Below are 15,781 nucleotides of genomic sequence, written 5' to 3'. Positions count from 1 at the left end.
TTTAAAGTTGGCTTTGGCTTTGAAGTATTTTTAAATTCATAGAAAATATTGAACTTATAATAAATAAAACATTTTAATAATTGATATTAATAATCAACTTCAAAATTTCTTTGCATTTTCTGTTCAATTTTAAAAGAGAAGTCATTGCACCTTCTGTGATGTGAAAAAAGATCCGATTGCCATTAGCTGTTCTTAAGTGCTGAACATAACAGAGAAACTGCAACAAGACACTCTCTGTCACTGGCAGGAAATCCATCACCGTCCTTCGCGGGGTCAGTCCCGAGCTCATGTTTTAACGGACGTGAATGCAAACCATGGTTCTCACGTGACTTTCTGAAGTGCCCCCACAGCAGGCCCAGGTACCTTGAGTGGACTCTCACTTTATGGCAGTGGCATCAGATGGTGGCTCCAGAAGGTTGCCGACGTCCCTGTGTGCTCTTACAGGCTCTGCAGACCGGGGGATGAAAGGACCAAGGAACTCTGACAGCCCTCAGGAATCCCAAGTGACTGGAGGGACACAGCCTCAGGGCCCCAGGCAGTGCTGCCCACTATTCAGGAGGTGGGCGGAGGCTCCGCAGCTTCATTTCGTCCAGTCCCTTCCAGTATTTAAAATTGTTGTCAAGATGCTGCATTAGCTCAGGCAGGTCTACAAAGGCTAGAGAAAAAAGATGGCACTGTGATACCCTTTCACAGCCTCAGTAAATTTAGACTTTGAGGCTTTCTAAGGAGAGAGCATTTTACGGAAGAGGGGCAGACAGGAGTAGACAACTGCACAGCGCTCAGCAGACACAGCAAACCCAGCGGCCGGAATGAACTAAAGCCAAGTCCCGTGCTCAGTGCAAGCAGCTCCTCTGTAACCACCTGGTGAGCTGACAGCTGGTAGGTGAAGCAGAAGGGGAGCTCATCTGCACACTCACCATTTTATCAGCACCTTTGGGGCCCAGGGTGCCAGGAGCCAGGCCCTAGGCCCTGACTGGCACTCCTGGGTGTGTCTCCCTGCTCTCCCCCCCCACCCTAATTTATACCACCATCTTCCACCTGCAGCACATGCCCTAGGGCATGAGTGGGGAGCAAGTCATTTTACATACGAAGAAAAAGGGGCCAGGAGAGGCCATGAATCTGGACTCAAGGAGCTGCGGAGCCTGCAGTCTGGCCCCAAAGCTGCAGCTCTTTCCACCGTCTGAGTCGTCCTTCCCCCCCACCTCCCAGCACCCTGAGATGGGGGTTTGTCTCCTGCCCATGGACCTGGACAGGGAGTATTAGTGGGGCCCCTTCCCTGAGAGTCCTTTACGTGACAGGCTCCTGCAGGCACCTGAGGTTAAAGAGGAGGGACGTGTACCCGTCAGAGACCAGCCTGCTCTCGGGTCGGCTACCACGTGAGGCGGGAGAAGCTGGGGGAGCAGATGGCAAAAGGACTCCCACAGAACGACGTGGGGTTTGGAGTCAACATAAGTGTTTTCTGAATCCTGGGCTCTCCACCACCGGCTGTGCAGCCCCAAGTTCAATCCTCTCATCTATGAAACCGGCACAACAACGTCTAGCCCCTGGGGCCAGGCAGCTGAGGAGTACAGAGAGCACCCCGCCCTCACGGCCCTCAGTGTCAGCTCACTGCTTCTCCTCAGCCCTTCTTCAAAGTCTGAGCCTCCAAACATATTCAACAGTCAAAAACTACACTATGCACACTACTTAATATGCAGTTCCCCATTCCTGAGGGAAATATGCCCAAAGCGTTCTTACCGTCCCAAGCAGCAAACATGTCTGTGATGAAGTAGTCAATGAAAGAGATTTGGGATTTGGGGATGCTGCAGGTATTTCTGTCAAAAACTGGCATCACCACAGGCAAGTCCTGTCGCTTCTCTTCATCAGTCTGCAAAGCAGAAAACGCCAGAATTATGAGACTCCAGTATCTGGCTCCACTCCCCATCAGCAGCAACCCCTCTGCCAAAAGCCTCTCCTGGCAGCCCAGAGTGCTCGTGGGGAGAAGCCGATCACAGCACCAGCCAACAACCCGGATCTGCCACTATACACCACGTCGTCCCCGATGGGGGCTGCTCTGTGCCGGGGCACCAAGGACACCCCAACCCAACCCACACTTTCAACACCTGGAAACCTCTTGCTGAAGCTCCTGAGGTACGATTGCAAGTGGTACCTGCGGTGCGTGAGCACACTCGTCAGCTCAGCCATCCTCCCACCCAGCCGGCGTTTCAAGGGCCTGATCCAGTGCGGCAATGGTGAGTGAGAGACAGCCCCCTTCACAGAGAAGGGACAAGGGGCTGCTGCTCATCTTGGGCCAAATTATTTCATTTGAAAAAGTTATGAACACGCTTGAGGTAAAAAAAAGAGCTCTGGGATGAGTTTTTTATGTACTTTGATAGACGCTTCCAGAACATCTTCAGGATTCCAGAAAGATTCGTAAAAAAACTGAAAATATAATTAAGATCCTGGGGGGAAAGGCAAGTATATCTTGAAAGATATAAAGGAGTTTCTTGTTCTTTTTATTCATAAGGTCGCTTTCATCAAAGGGTCCTGGAGAAAAGGATGAGGGGATGCCTGGAGGGTGACGATGAAGCAGGAGGTCTTCCTGGAATGAGGCGGGAATGAGGTGCGATTAGAATCACCGAGAGGTCCCTGCTGGAGCAGGCAACCAGGGCTGAGAGTTAAGCAGACAGTCACACGAGGGGCAGGATGAGGGGGACTGAGTGTAGGACAAGTAAGGCCGGGGCGGGCCTGGCTAGAAGGGCTGGAGCCATCCTCTGGCTCTGGAAGGCACAGCTGTCCTCAGGGGCACCTGGATCATTGTTCCTGATGGTCCGGGCAGGCTGCCCTGTTGGGCCAGGCATAGTGAGAAGATGACAGAGGGGTGGCGATCCTGGGACGAGATAAATTGTTGACCAGTCGTGGCCTGTGGAGAGCCAGTCAGTGAGAGCAAGGGCTGAGGACAGGAGGTACATGGTGTGCTTGGCCATCTGCCAGAAGCCTGACTCCGGTGGCTGAACTCTGTGGGCCATCTGGGGCTGTGGGAGAGTGGAGGACATTTCTTGAGCAACCAGCACTGGGACAAGAATTCAGGTGTTCAGCAGGAGCAAAAGAAAACCTACTCTTGGGGCTGGGAGCCTGTCCGTCCAACTCTTACCCCTGGAACTGTTCTCACAGGGCAAACTGGGCCAGTCCCCCTTGTTGATCTTGACAACTGGCCAGGAGCTGCCTCCCCTGTTCCATTCCACTTCTGTTCTGCTGTCTTGGCCGAGGCCTGGCAATCACCAGCAGGGCCGCAGGGACTGGTTAGAAGTCACCTTGCCCTGCACAAAGGTGGATCTGAGGCCCGGGCGACTGGAAGAACTAGGCCTCACAGCTAACGGCAGGTGACTTTCCCTGGAAGTGACAATGACTCACTACAGCTCTCAACATGGAATCTCCACTTGGGGGCAGCAGGTAACCTTTGGGGTTTTCCTAGGAGGGACTGTACCTAGCACTGTGCTGCAGAGATGTACTTATGCTAGGTGGGTGTTGAAGGTGCCGGGGACAGGGCTAAGAAAGAGGCCTGTGCTCCCTGTGTTCAGGTGGATGGTGCTAGACTATGGGTCAGGGCAGAAGCCAGCAGTAAGAGCCCCTGCCGCTCCAGGCCAGGGAGCCAAGTCGCACATGCTTGACCAGGATTGTACAGGCCAGGGAGCCCTGAGAGGCAGGGCAGAGACTGTCTACACCAGTTGTCTGGCCAGGAGCACACTCCAGGAGGTGTGGAAGGTAGGGTGAGGGTGCTCTGGGAAGAGACTAAGCAGGGAATACTGACAAGTCTTGGCCTCTGCTGGCTGGTGAGGCCTCTGCTGTTAGGCCACAGGCTGGCAGCCCCGTCCCCCAGTGCTGTCGCAGAAAATTGCAGGGTTAGCTCTACGTGAGTCTCTGCCCTGGTGTGTATGGGAAGGGGTGGAGGGTGCAGGAATAGCCTCAGGTTCACAGCCCACTGGCCTGTCTGGCTCAGAGAGCAGTACCACAGGGTGGGTGCTCTCCTGGCTCCCCCCCTGGTCGTGCTGGATAATGAACCAGCTCTCTTGGGAAAGCCATAGCAGAGGCTCACTGAGCTCAGCAGTTCATGGCTCCAGAGGCTTTTCTGTCAGTGCTGCACTCTAGGCCTTCCCTCCCCTCCACATGGAAGCAGCTGCCTTGTTGAAAGGCAATGAAAACGCTCATGCTTGTATTTCTTCTTTTTGGCCCAATGTGACAGGTACATGGAGCTTCTCGGGCCCTTATTCGCTTTTGAAGACCACTGTTTGCCAATGAAGTCCTCCGTGCCCATGCCCACTTCTAGGCCACCAATGAGATCTCCATGCCTGGGAGACAGAGATTCTACAGTAACCAAGTGAATCTCCAATCAAGAAAAAGTCATTCAAAATGGTAGGAAGTGTCATGGTATTTTTACTCACCCTTGCCCCACTCCTCCCTAGCACAGTCTTGGTCCGGATGAGACAGCAGCCCAGCTCTCAACTGTTTAAATAGAACTGGAAGGAGTGTAGAGCTGACCTCATTTGCAACATTCCAACCTGTCTGGAGTTTGTCTAAAGGACTAGCCTCTATTTCACCTAATCCAGCTCTCAGGTGGAAAAGCAATGGTTACTGCCTGGGAAAGCTGCATGGAGATGACAGACACACAGATGCCTGGGGTAAGAGAATGCACCATTTAAGGCCCCAAGGAAAAGCCTCTTGGGGAAATTAAGATATTCAAAAGCAGCTGTATATAGAGGGGAAATGTCTCAGGTAAGACATGCTCAGAAAAGACCTGAAGAGACCGTAAGCTTTCACATTGGGCTAACCCCAAGACTCAGAGCATGCCCAGATAATTAGCAAGACTTTCCTGGCACAGAGCCAAAGTGCAAAGACTGGGAGAGGTGGCCGTCTTTTCAAATGTCCAATTTTCAACAACAAAAGAAATCACAAGCCCAAAGAAACAGAAAAACATAACCCATTCAAAAGAAGAAAATAAATTGGCAGAAACCATCCCTAAAGAGGTACCCGCAATGATTTATTAAAGACTTCAAAACAACTATCTTAAATATGCACTAGTGCTAAAAGAAAACATGGATTAAATGCTAAAGGAAATCAGGAAAATGATATATGAACAAAATGAGAGTATCAATAAAGAGACAGAAATTATAAAGAAGAGCCGAATAACAATTCGGGAGCTGAAAAACACAAAAAGTGAATTGAAAAATTCACTAGAGGGGTTCAACAGCAGATCTGAGCAGGTAGAAGAAAGAACCAATAAAAATTTGAAGATAGGACATTTGAAATTATCAAGTCAAGAGGAGAAAGAAAAAGAAATAAAAGTGACAAGACCCTAAGTAATTTATAGGACAACCTCAGACAAGTACATGCATTATCAGAGTGTAGGAAAGAGAAAAAAAAAAAAAAGGAGCAGAGATTAATAGCCCACTGGGCATATACCCAGAGAAAACCATAATTCAAAAAGACACATGCACCCAATGTTCACTGCAGCACTATTTACAATAGCCAAGTCATGGAAGCAACCTAAATGCCCATCAATAGACGAATGGATAAAGAGGACGTGGTACATATATACAATGGAATATCACTCAGCCATAAAAAGGAACGAAACTGGGTCATTTGCAGAGACGTGGATGGACCTAGAGACTGCCATACAGAGTGAAGTAAGTCAGAAAGAGAAATACTATATATTAACGCATATATGTGGAATCTAGAAAAATGGTAGATGAACCAGTCTGCAAGGCAGAAACAGAGACACAGATGTAGAGAACAAACGTATGGATACCAAGGGGGGAAAGCGGGGGCATGGATAGTGTTGGTGGGATGAACTGAGAGATTGGTATTGACAATATATACACCAATATGTATAAAATAGATAACTAATGATCCTGCTTTATAAAAAAAAAGAAATTCAAAAAAAAGAGGAAGAAATAATAGCCAGTAACTGCCGTAACTTGAAGAAAAAACGCAAATCTACAAATCCAAGAAGGTAAACAACTCCAAGTAGGATAAACCCCAAAACAACCATATTGAAACACATTATAACCAAACTGTCAAAAGCCAAGACAAAGTGAGAATCTCGAAAGCAGCAAGAGGAAAGTGACTCATCACAAGAAGACAGTCTCAATAAGATCAGCTGATTTCTCAGCAGAAACCTTGGAGGCCAGTAGGCACTGGGACAATTACATAAGGGGCTAAAAGGAAAAAAGCTGTCAACCCAGAATTCTGTATCTGGCAGAACTGTCCTTCAAAAATGAGGAAGAAATGAAGACATTCCCAGATAAACAAAAGCAGGGAAAATTTATTACCACTAGATCTAGCCTACAAGAAATGATAAAGGGAGTCTTTTCAGGTTGAAGTGAAAGGAAGCTAGATGGCAACTTAAAGTCATAAAGATACAAAGATCTCCAGTAAAGGTAAATACATAAGCACATATGAAAAAGAGTATTATTGCAATTTTGGCTTGAAATTCCACTTTTTATTTTCTACAGGATTTAAAAGGCAAGTGCATAAAAATTACAAATCTGTGTTAATAGGCACACAATATATAAACTGTGACATCAAGAACATATTTGTGACATCAAGAACAAAGTGGGGGACTTCCTTGGTGCCGCAGTAGTTAAGAATCCACCTGCCAATGCAGGGGGCATGGGTTTGAGCCCTGGTCTGGGAAGATCCCACATGCTGTGGAGCAACTAAGCCTGTGCGCCACAACTACTGAGCCTGCACTCTAGAGCCCTTGAGCCACAACTACTGAACCCGTGTGCCACAACTACTGAGGCCCACGCACCTAGAGCCCATGCTCTGCAACGAGAAGCCACCGCAATGAGAAGACCACGCATTGCAATGAAGAGTAGCCCCCGCTCACCGCAACCAGAGAAAGCCTGTGCCCAGCGACGAAAACCCAATGCAGCCAAAAAATAAAGAAATGTATTAAAAAAAAAAAAAAAAAAAGAAGAAGAAGGTGGGGTGGAAAAACAGAGCTGTAGAGGAGTTTGTGTATACAACTGAAAATATAGGCTGGTATCAACTTAAACTGCTAGAACTTGAGGATGTTATAATGTAATTTCTACAGTAACTGTAAAAAAAAGTTACCCATAGAATATCTGCAAAGGAAATGAGAAGTGGATCAAACATGGTGCCACAAAAAGAATCAAACACAAAGGTGGTAATGGAAAAAATGAGGGACAAAAAAGCTATAAGACATGCATAAAACAAAGCAGCAAAAATATGTCCTTCTCTGTCAGTAATTATTTTAAATGTAAATGGATTAAACTCCCCAATCTAAAGGCACAGCTGGCAGAATGGATAAAAACACATGATCCAACTATATTTTGTCCACAAAAACTCACTTACATTATATACCAGGACATAGGTTGAAAGTGAAAGGATGGAAAAAGATATTCCATGTAGATAACCAAAAGGAAGCTGAGGTGGCTTTGGTAGTATCAGACAAAAAAGACTTTAAATCAAAAATGGTTCTAAGAGACAAAGGACATTATTAATAAACGGGTCAATTCACCAAGAAGATTTAACAATTATAAGCACATATGGACCAAACAATTGGAGTTCCAAAATATATGAAGAAAACACTGACAATTGAAGGGAGAAACAGACACTTCTACAATAATAGTTGGAGACTTCAATAACACACTTTGAATAATGGATAGAACAGCCAGATCAATAAGGAATTAAGGACTTGAACAACAATTGTTAACCAACTGGACCCAACAGACATAGAGAACATTCACCCAAAAACAGAACATATTTTTCTCAAGTGCAGATGGAACATTCTCCAGGATAGAATATATGTATGTTAGGCCACAAAACAAGTCAATGGATTTTAAAAGATCAAAATCATACAAAGTACCTTTTCTAATAACAGTGGAATGAAACTGGAAATCAACAACAGAAAGTAAACTGAAAGTGCAAATTAAACAATACACTCTCAACCAAAGGGTCAAAGAAGAAATCACAAGGGAAATTTTAAGATACCCAGAGACAAATAAAAATGAAAACACAACATATGGAAAGGTATGGAATGCAGTAAAAGCAGTGCTGAGAGGGAAATTTATAGCTGTAAATGCCTGTGTTAAAAAAGAAGAAAGCTCTTAAATCAACAACCTAACTTTAGACCTGAAGGAACTAGAAAAAGAACAAATTAAACCCAAAGCTAGCAAAAGGAAAGAACTGATAGACTAGAGCAGAGATAAGAAAAATGGAGAATAGAAAAACAAAGAGAGAAAATCAACAAAACCAAAAGTTGGTTCCTTGAAAAGATCAACAAAATTGTAAAAACTTTAGCTAGATTGACTAAGAAAAAAGAAAGACTCCAATTACTGAAATTAGAAATGGAAGTAGGGACATTACTATTGATTTTACAAAAATAAAAGGATTAGGGCTTCCCTGGTGGTGCAGTGGTTGAGAGTCCACCTGCCGATGCAGGGGACATGGGTTCATGCCCCGATCCGGGAAGATCCCACGTGGTGCGGAGCGGCTAGGCCCGTGAGCCATGGCAGCTGAGCCTGCGCGTCCGGAGCCTGTGCTCCGCAACAGGAGAGGCCACCACAGTGAGAGGCCCGCGTACCGCAAAATAAAATAAAATAAAAGGATTATAAGGAAGTGCCATGAGCAACTGTATGCCAACAAACTGGATAACTTAGATGATGTACAAATTCCTACCCACACAACCTACTAAGGCTGAATTATGAAGAAACAGAGAATCTGAATAGACCTGTAATAGTCAGGATATTCAGTAATAAAAAACCTCCCAACAAAGAAAAGCTCAGGACCAGATGGCTTCACCTGTGAATTCTACCAAGCTCTTCAATACAATTAACACCAATCTTTCTCAAACACTTCCAAAAATTTGAAGAGAACACTTCCTAACTCAAATCAATGAGGCCAGCATTGCTCAGATACCAAAGCCTGACAAAGACACAAGAAAACTACAGACTGATATCCCTTATGAATACTGATGCAAAAGCCCTCAACAAAATACTAGCAAACAGAATTCAGTGGCATATTAAAGGATCATACACCATGACCAAGTGGGATTTTAGTCCTGCAATGTAAGGATGATTCAGCGTCCGAAATCAAATGATGTAATATACTAATTAAAAGAGTGAAAGAAAAAACCATGATCATCTAAAACGGCAATTCTGTTTTACCACACAGTAAAACAAACAAAACCTCTGATAAACTGCTTCCCAAAGCGATGATGATTTTACAAATCGTCACTGTGTGATGAGCATGTTACACTGATGAATAAATCTGTTGCTCCATATCTTCACAAACATTTTGTTGTCAGTCTTTCTCATTTTTAGTCATCCTAGTGGACGTGTAGTGGTGTTTCATTGTTGTTTTAATTTGCATTTCCCTGATTACTAACGATGTTCAGCACATTTTCATATATCTTTTTTTTTTTTTGCGGTACGCGGGCCTCTCACTGTTGTGGCCTCTCCCGTTGCGGAGCACAGGCTCCGGACGCGCAGGCTCAGCGGCCATGGCTCACGGGCCCAGCCGCTCCGCGGCATGTGGGATCCTCCCGGACTGGGGCACGAACCCGTGTCCCCTGCATCAGCAGGCGGACCCTCAACCACTGCGCCACCAGGGAAGCCCTTCATATATCTTTTGTGAAGCGTCTGTTAAAATATTTGGTATTTTTGGACTTCCTTGGTGGCACAGTGATTAAGAATCCACCTGCCAATGCAGGAGACACGGGTTCGAGCCCTGGTCCGGGAAGATCCCACATGCCGTGGAGCAACTAAGCCCGTGCGCCACAACTACTGAGCCTGTGCTCTAGGGCCCACGAACCACAACTACTGAGCCCACGTGCCACAACTAACTGAAGCCTGTGCGCCTAGAGCCCATGATTTGCAATGAGAAGCCCGCGTACCACAGTGAAGAGTAGCCCCCGCTCGCCACAACTAGAGAAAGCCCATGTGCAGCAGCGAAGACCCAACACAGCCATAAATAAATAAATAATCTTTTAAAAAACTGGTATTTTTAATTAGGTGGTTTGGCTTATTATTGAGTTCTTTATATATCCTGAACACAGTCCTTTGTCAGATATGCTCTGTGTATATTTTCTTCCAGTGTGCCTTCCCTGTTCATTTTCTTAGCTGTGTTTAGATGAGAATAATTTCTGAATTTTGGTTCTCACCAAATTTTCTTTTTATGTTTGCTGTTTTCTGTACCTAAGAAACATCTATCCCATTCCAATTAATTGAGCATATTCTCCTATGTTTTCTCTAAAACTTTTGTATTTAGGTCTGTGATCCATTGTGAACTGATATTTCTCCACGGAATGAGGTAGGAGTTGTGGTTCATTTTTTGTTGGATAGAGATATCCAAAATATTCCAGCACCACTTGCTGAAAAAAATTTTCCTTTCCCCACTGATGGTATAATTGTGGCCTGTTTCTGGGATTTCTGTTGTGTCCCATCAATGTATTTGTTATCTTTATGCCAGTATCACACCAGCTTGGTTATTGTAAGTTCTGAAGTCAAATAGTATAAATTGTCCAACTTTTTCAAGTTTGTGTTCTTTATTCATGGTCCTTCAACTTTCCATATAAATTTTAGAATCAGTTTGTCAACTTTTACCAAAAAGTCTGCTGGGATTCTGATTGGGACTGCATTGAATCTATACATTGATTTGGAAAGAACTGTATCTTAAGAACATCGAGCCTTCCAATCTGTGGGCATGGTACACCTCTCCCTTTATTGAAGTGTTCTTTCTCAGCAATGTTTTGTGGTTTTCAGTGTAAAGAACTGGCCTTCTTTTGTTAAATTTATCCTAAGTAATTTTTGTTTTTTATTGCTGTTGTAAATGGGATTGGGTTTTTAGTTTCATTTTCCCATTGTTTGCATCTAGTACACCAAATAATACAACTGACTTTGTATAATGAGCTTGTATCCTATCCTATAACCTTGCTAAATAATTTTCACTTATTAATGCTAGTAATTGTTTTGTACACTCCTTAGAGTTTTCAACATTAAAAAGAATCATGTCATCTGCAAATAGAAACAAATTTATGTCTTACTTTCTGTTCTTTGTACATATTTCCCTTGCCTTGTTGCAATGGCTGGACTGCCAATAAAATGTTGGATAAAAGGAGTCCGAATGGGTACCCTTGCCTTGTTTCCAATCTTAAAGAAAATGTATTTAATATTTCCTTCTAAAGTTTATATGGAATGGTGAAGGACCTGTATAAACAAAGCAAATTTGAAAAAATTGAACAGTTTATACTATTTGCCTTCAGAAGTTAACAATAATCAAGTCAGTGTGGTATTGGCATAAAGATAACAAATACACTGATGGAACAGAATAGAATGGGTACCCTTCCCTTGTTTCCAATCTTAAGAAAAATGTATTTAATATTTCACCATTAAATATAATGATAGCTATTAAGTTTTTGAAGATACCCTTTTAAAAATAAGTTCTATTCCTTATTTGCTAAAATTTTTTACGATGAATGGATGCTGAATTTTGTCAAATGCTTTTTCTCCATCTACTGAAATAATCATACGGTTTTTCTCCTTTAATTAGTATGGTGAATTATAATAATTGATTTTTATGATATTAAACCAACCTTGCATCTTGGATAACTATTTAGTGATATATTAACCCTCTTTATATACTGTTCAATTAAGTACCTCTGCATCTGTGTTCGTGAGGACTATGAACTGTAATTTTCTCCTGGTACTGTCTTTGTCAGTTTACATATCAGGATAACAATGGCTTCATAAAATGAGTTGAAAAGTGTTCTCACCTCTATTTTCTCATATAATTTGTAAGACTAGCACATTATTTCTTCCTTAAATGTTTGATAGACTTCTTCAATGAAACCATTTAGAGTTTTCTTTGTGAAAAAAATATTTAAATAAAACATTTTGACAAAGAATTTCTTTACTGTGGGGCTTCTAAGGTTATTGCTTAATCCTGTGTGTTTTGGTAAATTATAATTTTCAAGGAATTCATCCATTTCATTTGTCACATTTATTCTTGTCAGTTTGACAAGAATCTGTTATTTCTTGTCACTGTCAAATGACGATACTTTCATTCCTGATACTGGTAATTTGCATTCCCTCTTTCCTCTTGATTATTCCAGCTAGGTATTCACCAATTTTGTTAATTCTGTCAAAGAATCAACTTTTGGCTTTGTAATTTTTTATTTTTTAAACTATTAATTTAATTTTTATTTTATATTGGAATATAGTTGATTTACAATGTTATGTTAGTTTCAGGTATATAGCAAAGTGATTCAGTTATACATATACACATATCCATTCTTTTTCAGATTCTTTTCCCATATAGGTTATTACAAAATATTGAGTAGAGTTCCCTGTATATACAGGTCCTTGTTGATTATCTATTTTATATATAGTAGTGTGTATCTGTTAATCTGAAACTCCTAATTTATCCCTCCCCATCATGTTTCCCCTTTGGTAACCATAGGGTTTGTTTTTGAAGTCTGTGAGTCTGTTTCTGTTTTGTAAATAAGTTCATTTTTATCATTTTTTTAGATTCCACATAGAAATGATATCATAATGATATTTGTCTTTCTCTGTCTGAGTTACTTCACTTAGTATGATAACCTCTAGGTCCATCCACGTTGCTGCAAATGGCATTATTTCATTCTTCTTTTATCGCTGAGTAATATTCCATTGTATACATGTGCCACATTTTCTTTATCCATTTATTTACCCATTCCTCTGTCGGTGGACGTTTAGATTGTTTCCATGTCTTGGCTATTGTAAATAGTGCTGCAAGGAACACCGGGGTGCACGTATCCTTTCGGATTATGGTTTTCTTCAGATATATGCCCAGGAGTGGGATTTCGGGATCATATGGTAGTTCTAGCTTTAGCTTTTTAAGGAACCTCCATACTGTTCTCCATGGTGGCTGTAACAATGTGTACATTCCCACCAACAGTGCAGGAGGGTTCCCTTTTCTCCACACCCTCTCCAGCATTTATTGTTTGTAGACTTCTTTTTAAAATATAAATTTATTTTATTTATTTATTTTTGGCTGAGTTGGGTCTTCATTGCTGCGTGTGGGCTTCTTATTGCAGTGGCTTCTCGTTGCAGAGCATGGGCTCTAGGTGCACGGGCTTCAGTAGTTGTGGCTCACAGGTTCTAGAGCACAGGCTCAGTAGCTGTGTGCACGGGCTAAGTTGCTCCGCGGTATGTGGGATCTTCCTGGACCAGGGCTCGAACCCGTGTCCCCTGCATTGGCAGGCGGATTCCTAACCACTGCGCCACCAGGGAAGCCCGTGTTTGTAGACTTTTTGGCGATGGCCATTCTGACTGGTGCGAGGTAGTACCGCATGGTACTTCTGATTTTCATTTCTCTAACAACTAGTGATGATGAGCATCTTTCCATGTCCTCTTTGGCCATCTGTATGTCTTCTTTGGAGAAATGTCTATTTAGATCTGCCTACGCTTTGATTGGGTTGTTTTTTTGATATAGAGCTGCATGAGCTGTTTGTATATTTTGGAGATTAATCCCTTGTCAGTTGCTTCATTTGCAAATATTTTCTCTGATTCTGTGGGTCGTCTTTTCGTTTTGTTTACGGATTCCTTTGCTGTGCAAAAAAGCTTTTAAGTTTAATTAGATCCCATTTGCTTATTTTTGTTTTTATTTTCATTACTCTAGGAGGCGGGTCAAAAAAGATATTGCTGCAATTTATGTCAAAGAGCGTTCTGCTTATGTTTTCCTCTGAGAGTTTTATAGTATCTGGTCTTACATTTAGGTCTTTAATCCATTTTGAGTTTATTTTTGTGTATGGGGTTAAAGAATGTTTTAATTTCATTCTTCTACATGTAGCTGTCCAGTTTTCACAGCACCACTTATTGAAGAGACTGTCTTTTCTTCATTGTATATTCTTGCCTCCTTTGTTGTAGATTAAGGACCATAGGTGCATGGGTTTATTTCTGGGCTTTCTATCCTGTTCCATTGATCTATATTTCTATATCTGTGCCAGTACCCTACTGCTTCGATGACTGTAGGTTTGTAGTACAGTCTGATGTCAGGGAGCCTGATCCCTCCAGCTCCATTTTTCCTTCTCAGGACTGCTTTGTCTATTCAGGGTCTTTTGTGTTTCCATACAGATTTCAATATTTTTTGTTCTAGTTCTGTGAAAAATGCCACTGGTAATTTGATACAGATTACAGTGAATCTATAATAGATTGTCTTGGGCAGTATAGTCATTTTGACAATATTGATTCTTCCAATCCAGGAACATGGTATATCTCTCCATCTGTCTGTGTCATCTTTGATTTCTTCCACCAGTGTCTTATAGTTTTCAGAGTACAGGTCTTTTACCCTCCCCCCTTAGGTAGGTTTATTCCTAGGTATTTTATTCTTTCTGTTGCAATGGTGAATGGGATTGTTTCCTTAATTTCTCTTTCTGATCTTTTGTTGTTAGTGTAAAGGAATGCAAGAGATTTCTGTGCATTAATTTTGTATCCTGCCATTTTACCGAATTCATTGATGAGCTCTAGCAGTTTACTGGTAGCATCTTCAGGATTTTCTACGTATAGTAACATGTCATTTGCAAACAGTGACAGTTTTACTTCTTTTCCAATTTGGATTCTTTTCATTTCTTTTTCTTCTCTGATTGCTGTGGCTAGGACTTCCAAAACTAACTTGAATAAAAGTGGCAAGAGTGCCCATCGTTGTCTTGTTCCTGGTCTGAGAGGAAATGCTTTCAGCTTTTCACCATTCAGTATGGTGTTAGCTGTGGGTTTGTCATACATGGCCTTTATTATGTTGCAGTAGGTTCCCTCTATGCCCACTTTCTGGAGACTTATGTATCATAAATGGGTGTTGAATTTTCTCAGCAGCGTTTTTTGTTTCCGTTTTTTTTTTTTTTTTTTGGCGGTACGTGGGCCTCTCACTGTTGTGGCCTCCCCCGTTGCAGAGCACAGGCTCCGGATGCACAGGTTCAGCAGCCATGGCTCACGGGCCCAGCCACTCCGCGGCACATGGGATCCTCCCAGACCGGGGCACGAACCCGTGTCCCCTGCATCGGCAGGCGGACTCCCAACCGCTGCGCCACCAGGGAAGCCCTCTCAGCAGCTTTTACTGCCATCTATTGAGATGATCACATGGTTTTTATTCCTCAACTTGTTCATGTGGTGTATCACACTGATTGATTTGCAGATATTGAAGACTCCTTGCATCCCCAGGATAAAACCCACTTGATCATACCCACTTGATCATAGTGTATCATCCTTTTAATGCATTGTTGGATTCGATTTGCTAGTATTTTGTTGAGGATTTATGTTCATCAGTGATATTGGTAATTTCCTTTTTTTGTGGTATCTTCGTCTGGTGTCGGTTATCAGGGTAAAGGTGGCCTCATAGAATGAGTTTGGGAGTGTTCCTTCCTCTGCAATGTTTTGGAATAGTTTCAGAAGGACAGGTATTAACTCTCATCTAAATGTTTGATAGAATTCACCTGTGAAGCCATCTGGTCCTGGACTTTCGTTTGTTGGGAGTTTTTTAATCACAGTTTCAATTTCAGTACTTGTGATTGCTCTGTTCATATTTTCTATTTCTTCCTGGTTCAGTCTGGGAAGGTTGTACCTTTCTAAGAATTTGTCCATTTCTTCTAGGTTGTCCAGTTTCTTGGCATATGATTGCCTAGAGTAGTCTCTTTTGATCCTTTGTATTTCTGTGTTGTCAGTTGTAACTTCTTTTTCATTTCTAATTTTATCAATTTGAGCCCTCTCCCTTTTTTTCTTCATGAGTTTTATCAAGAAAAAGGTTT

At 42.5% G+C, this 15,781-nt stretch overlaps 1 protein-coding gene across 2 annotated transcripts in view; it reads right to left on the bottom strand.

Moving 5' to 3' along the window:
- Positions 1 to 548: 548 nt before the first annotated feature.
- The window catches only part of PDE8A (phosphodiesterase 8A), a 100,869-nt gene continuing 85,636 nt past the window's right edge, over positions 549 to 15,781 (bottom strand). For both annotated transcript variants that reach the window (XM_065872234.1, XM_065872235.1), the window contains 2 exons: positions 1,738 to 1,867; positions 549 to 655 (listed from right to left, as the gene is read on the bottom strand). In XM_065872234.1, coding sequence (XP_065728306.1) covers positions 549 to 655; positions 1,738 to 1,867 — 237 coding nt within the window. The remainder of the gene's footprint in view (positions 656 to 1,737; positions 1,868 to 15,781) is intronic.

This window comes from Phocoena phocoena, chromosome 2 (genome assembly GCF_963924675.1).
Source record: "Phocoena phocoena chromosome 2, mPhoPho1.1, whole genome shotgun sequence".
In the NCBI taxonomy this organism is placed as follows: Eukaryota; Metazoa; Chordata; class Mammalia; order Artiodactyla; family Phocoenidae; genus Phocoena; species Phocoena phocoena.
The sequence above is the reverse complement of the archived record's forward strand: the minus strand, read 5'-3'. Positions and strand labels throughout refer to the sequence as shown.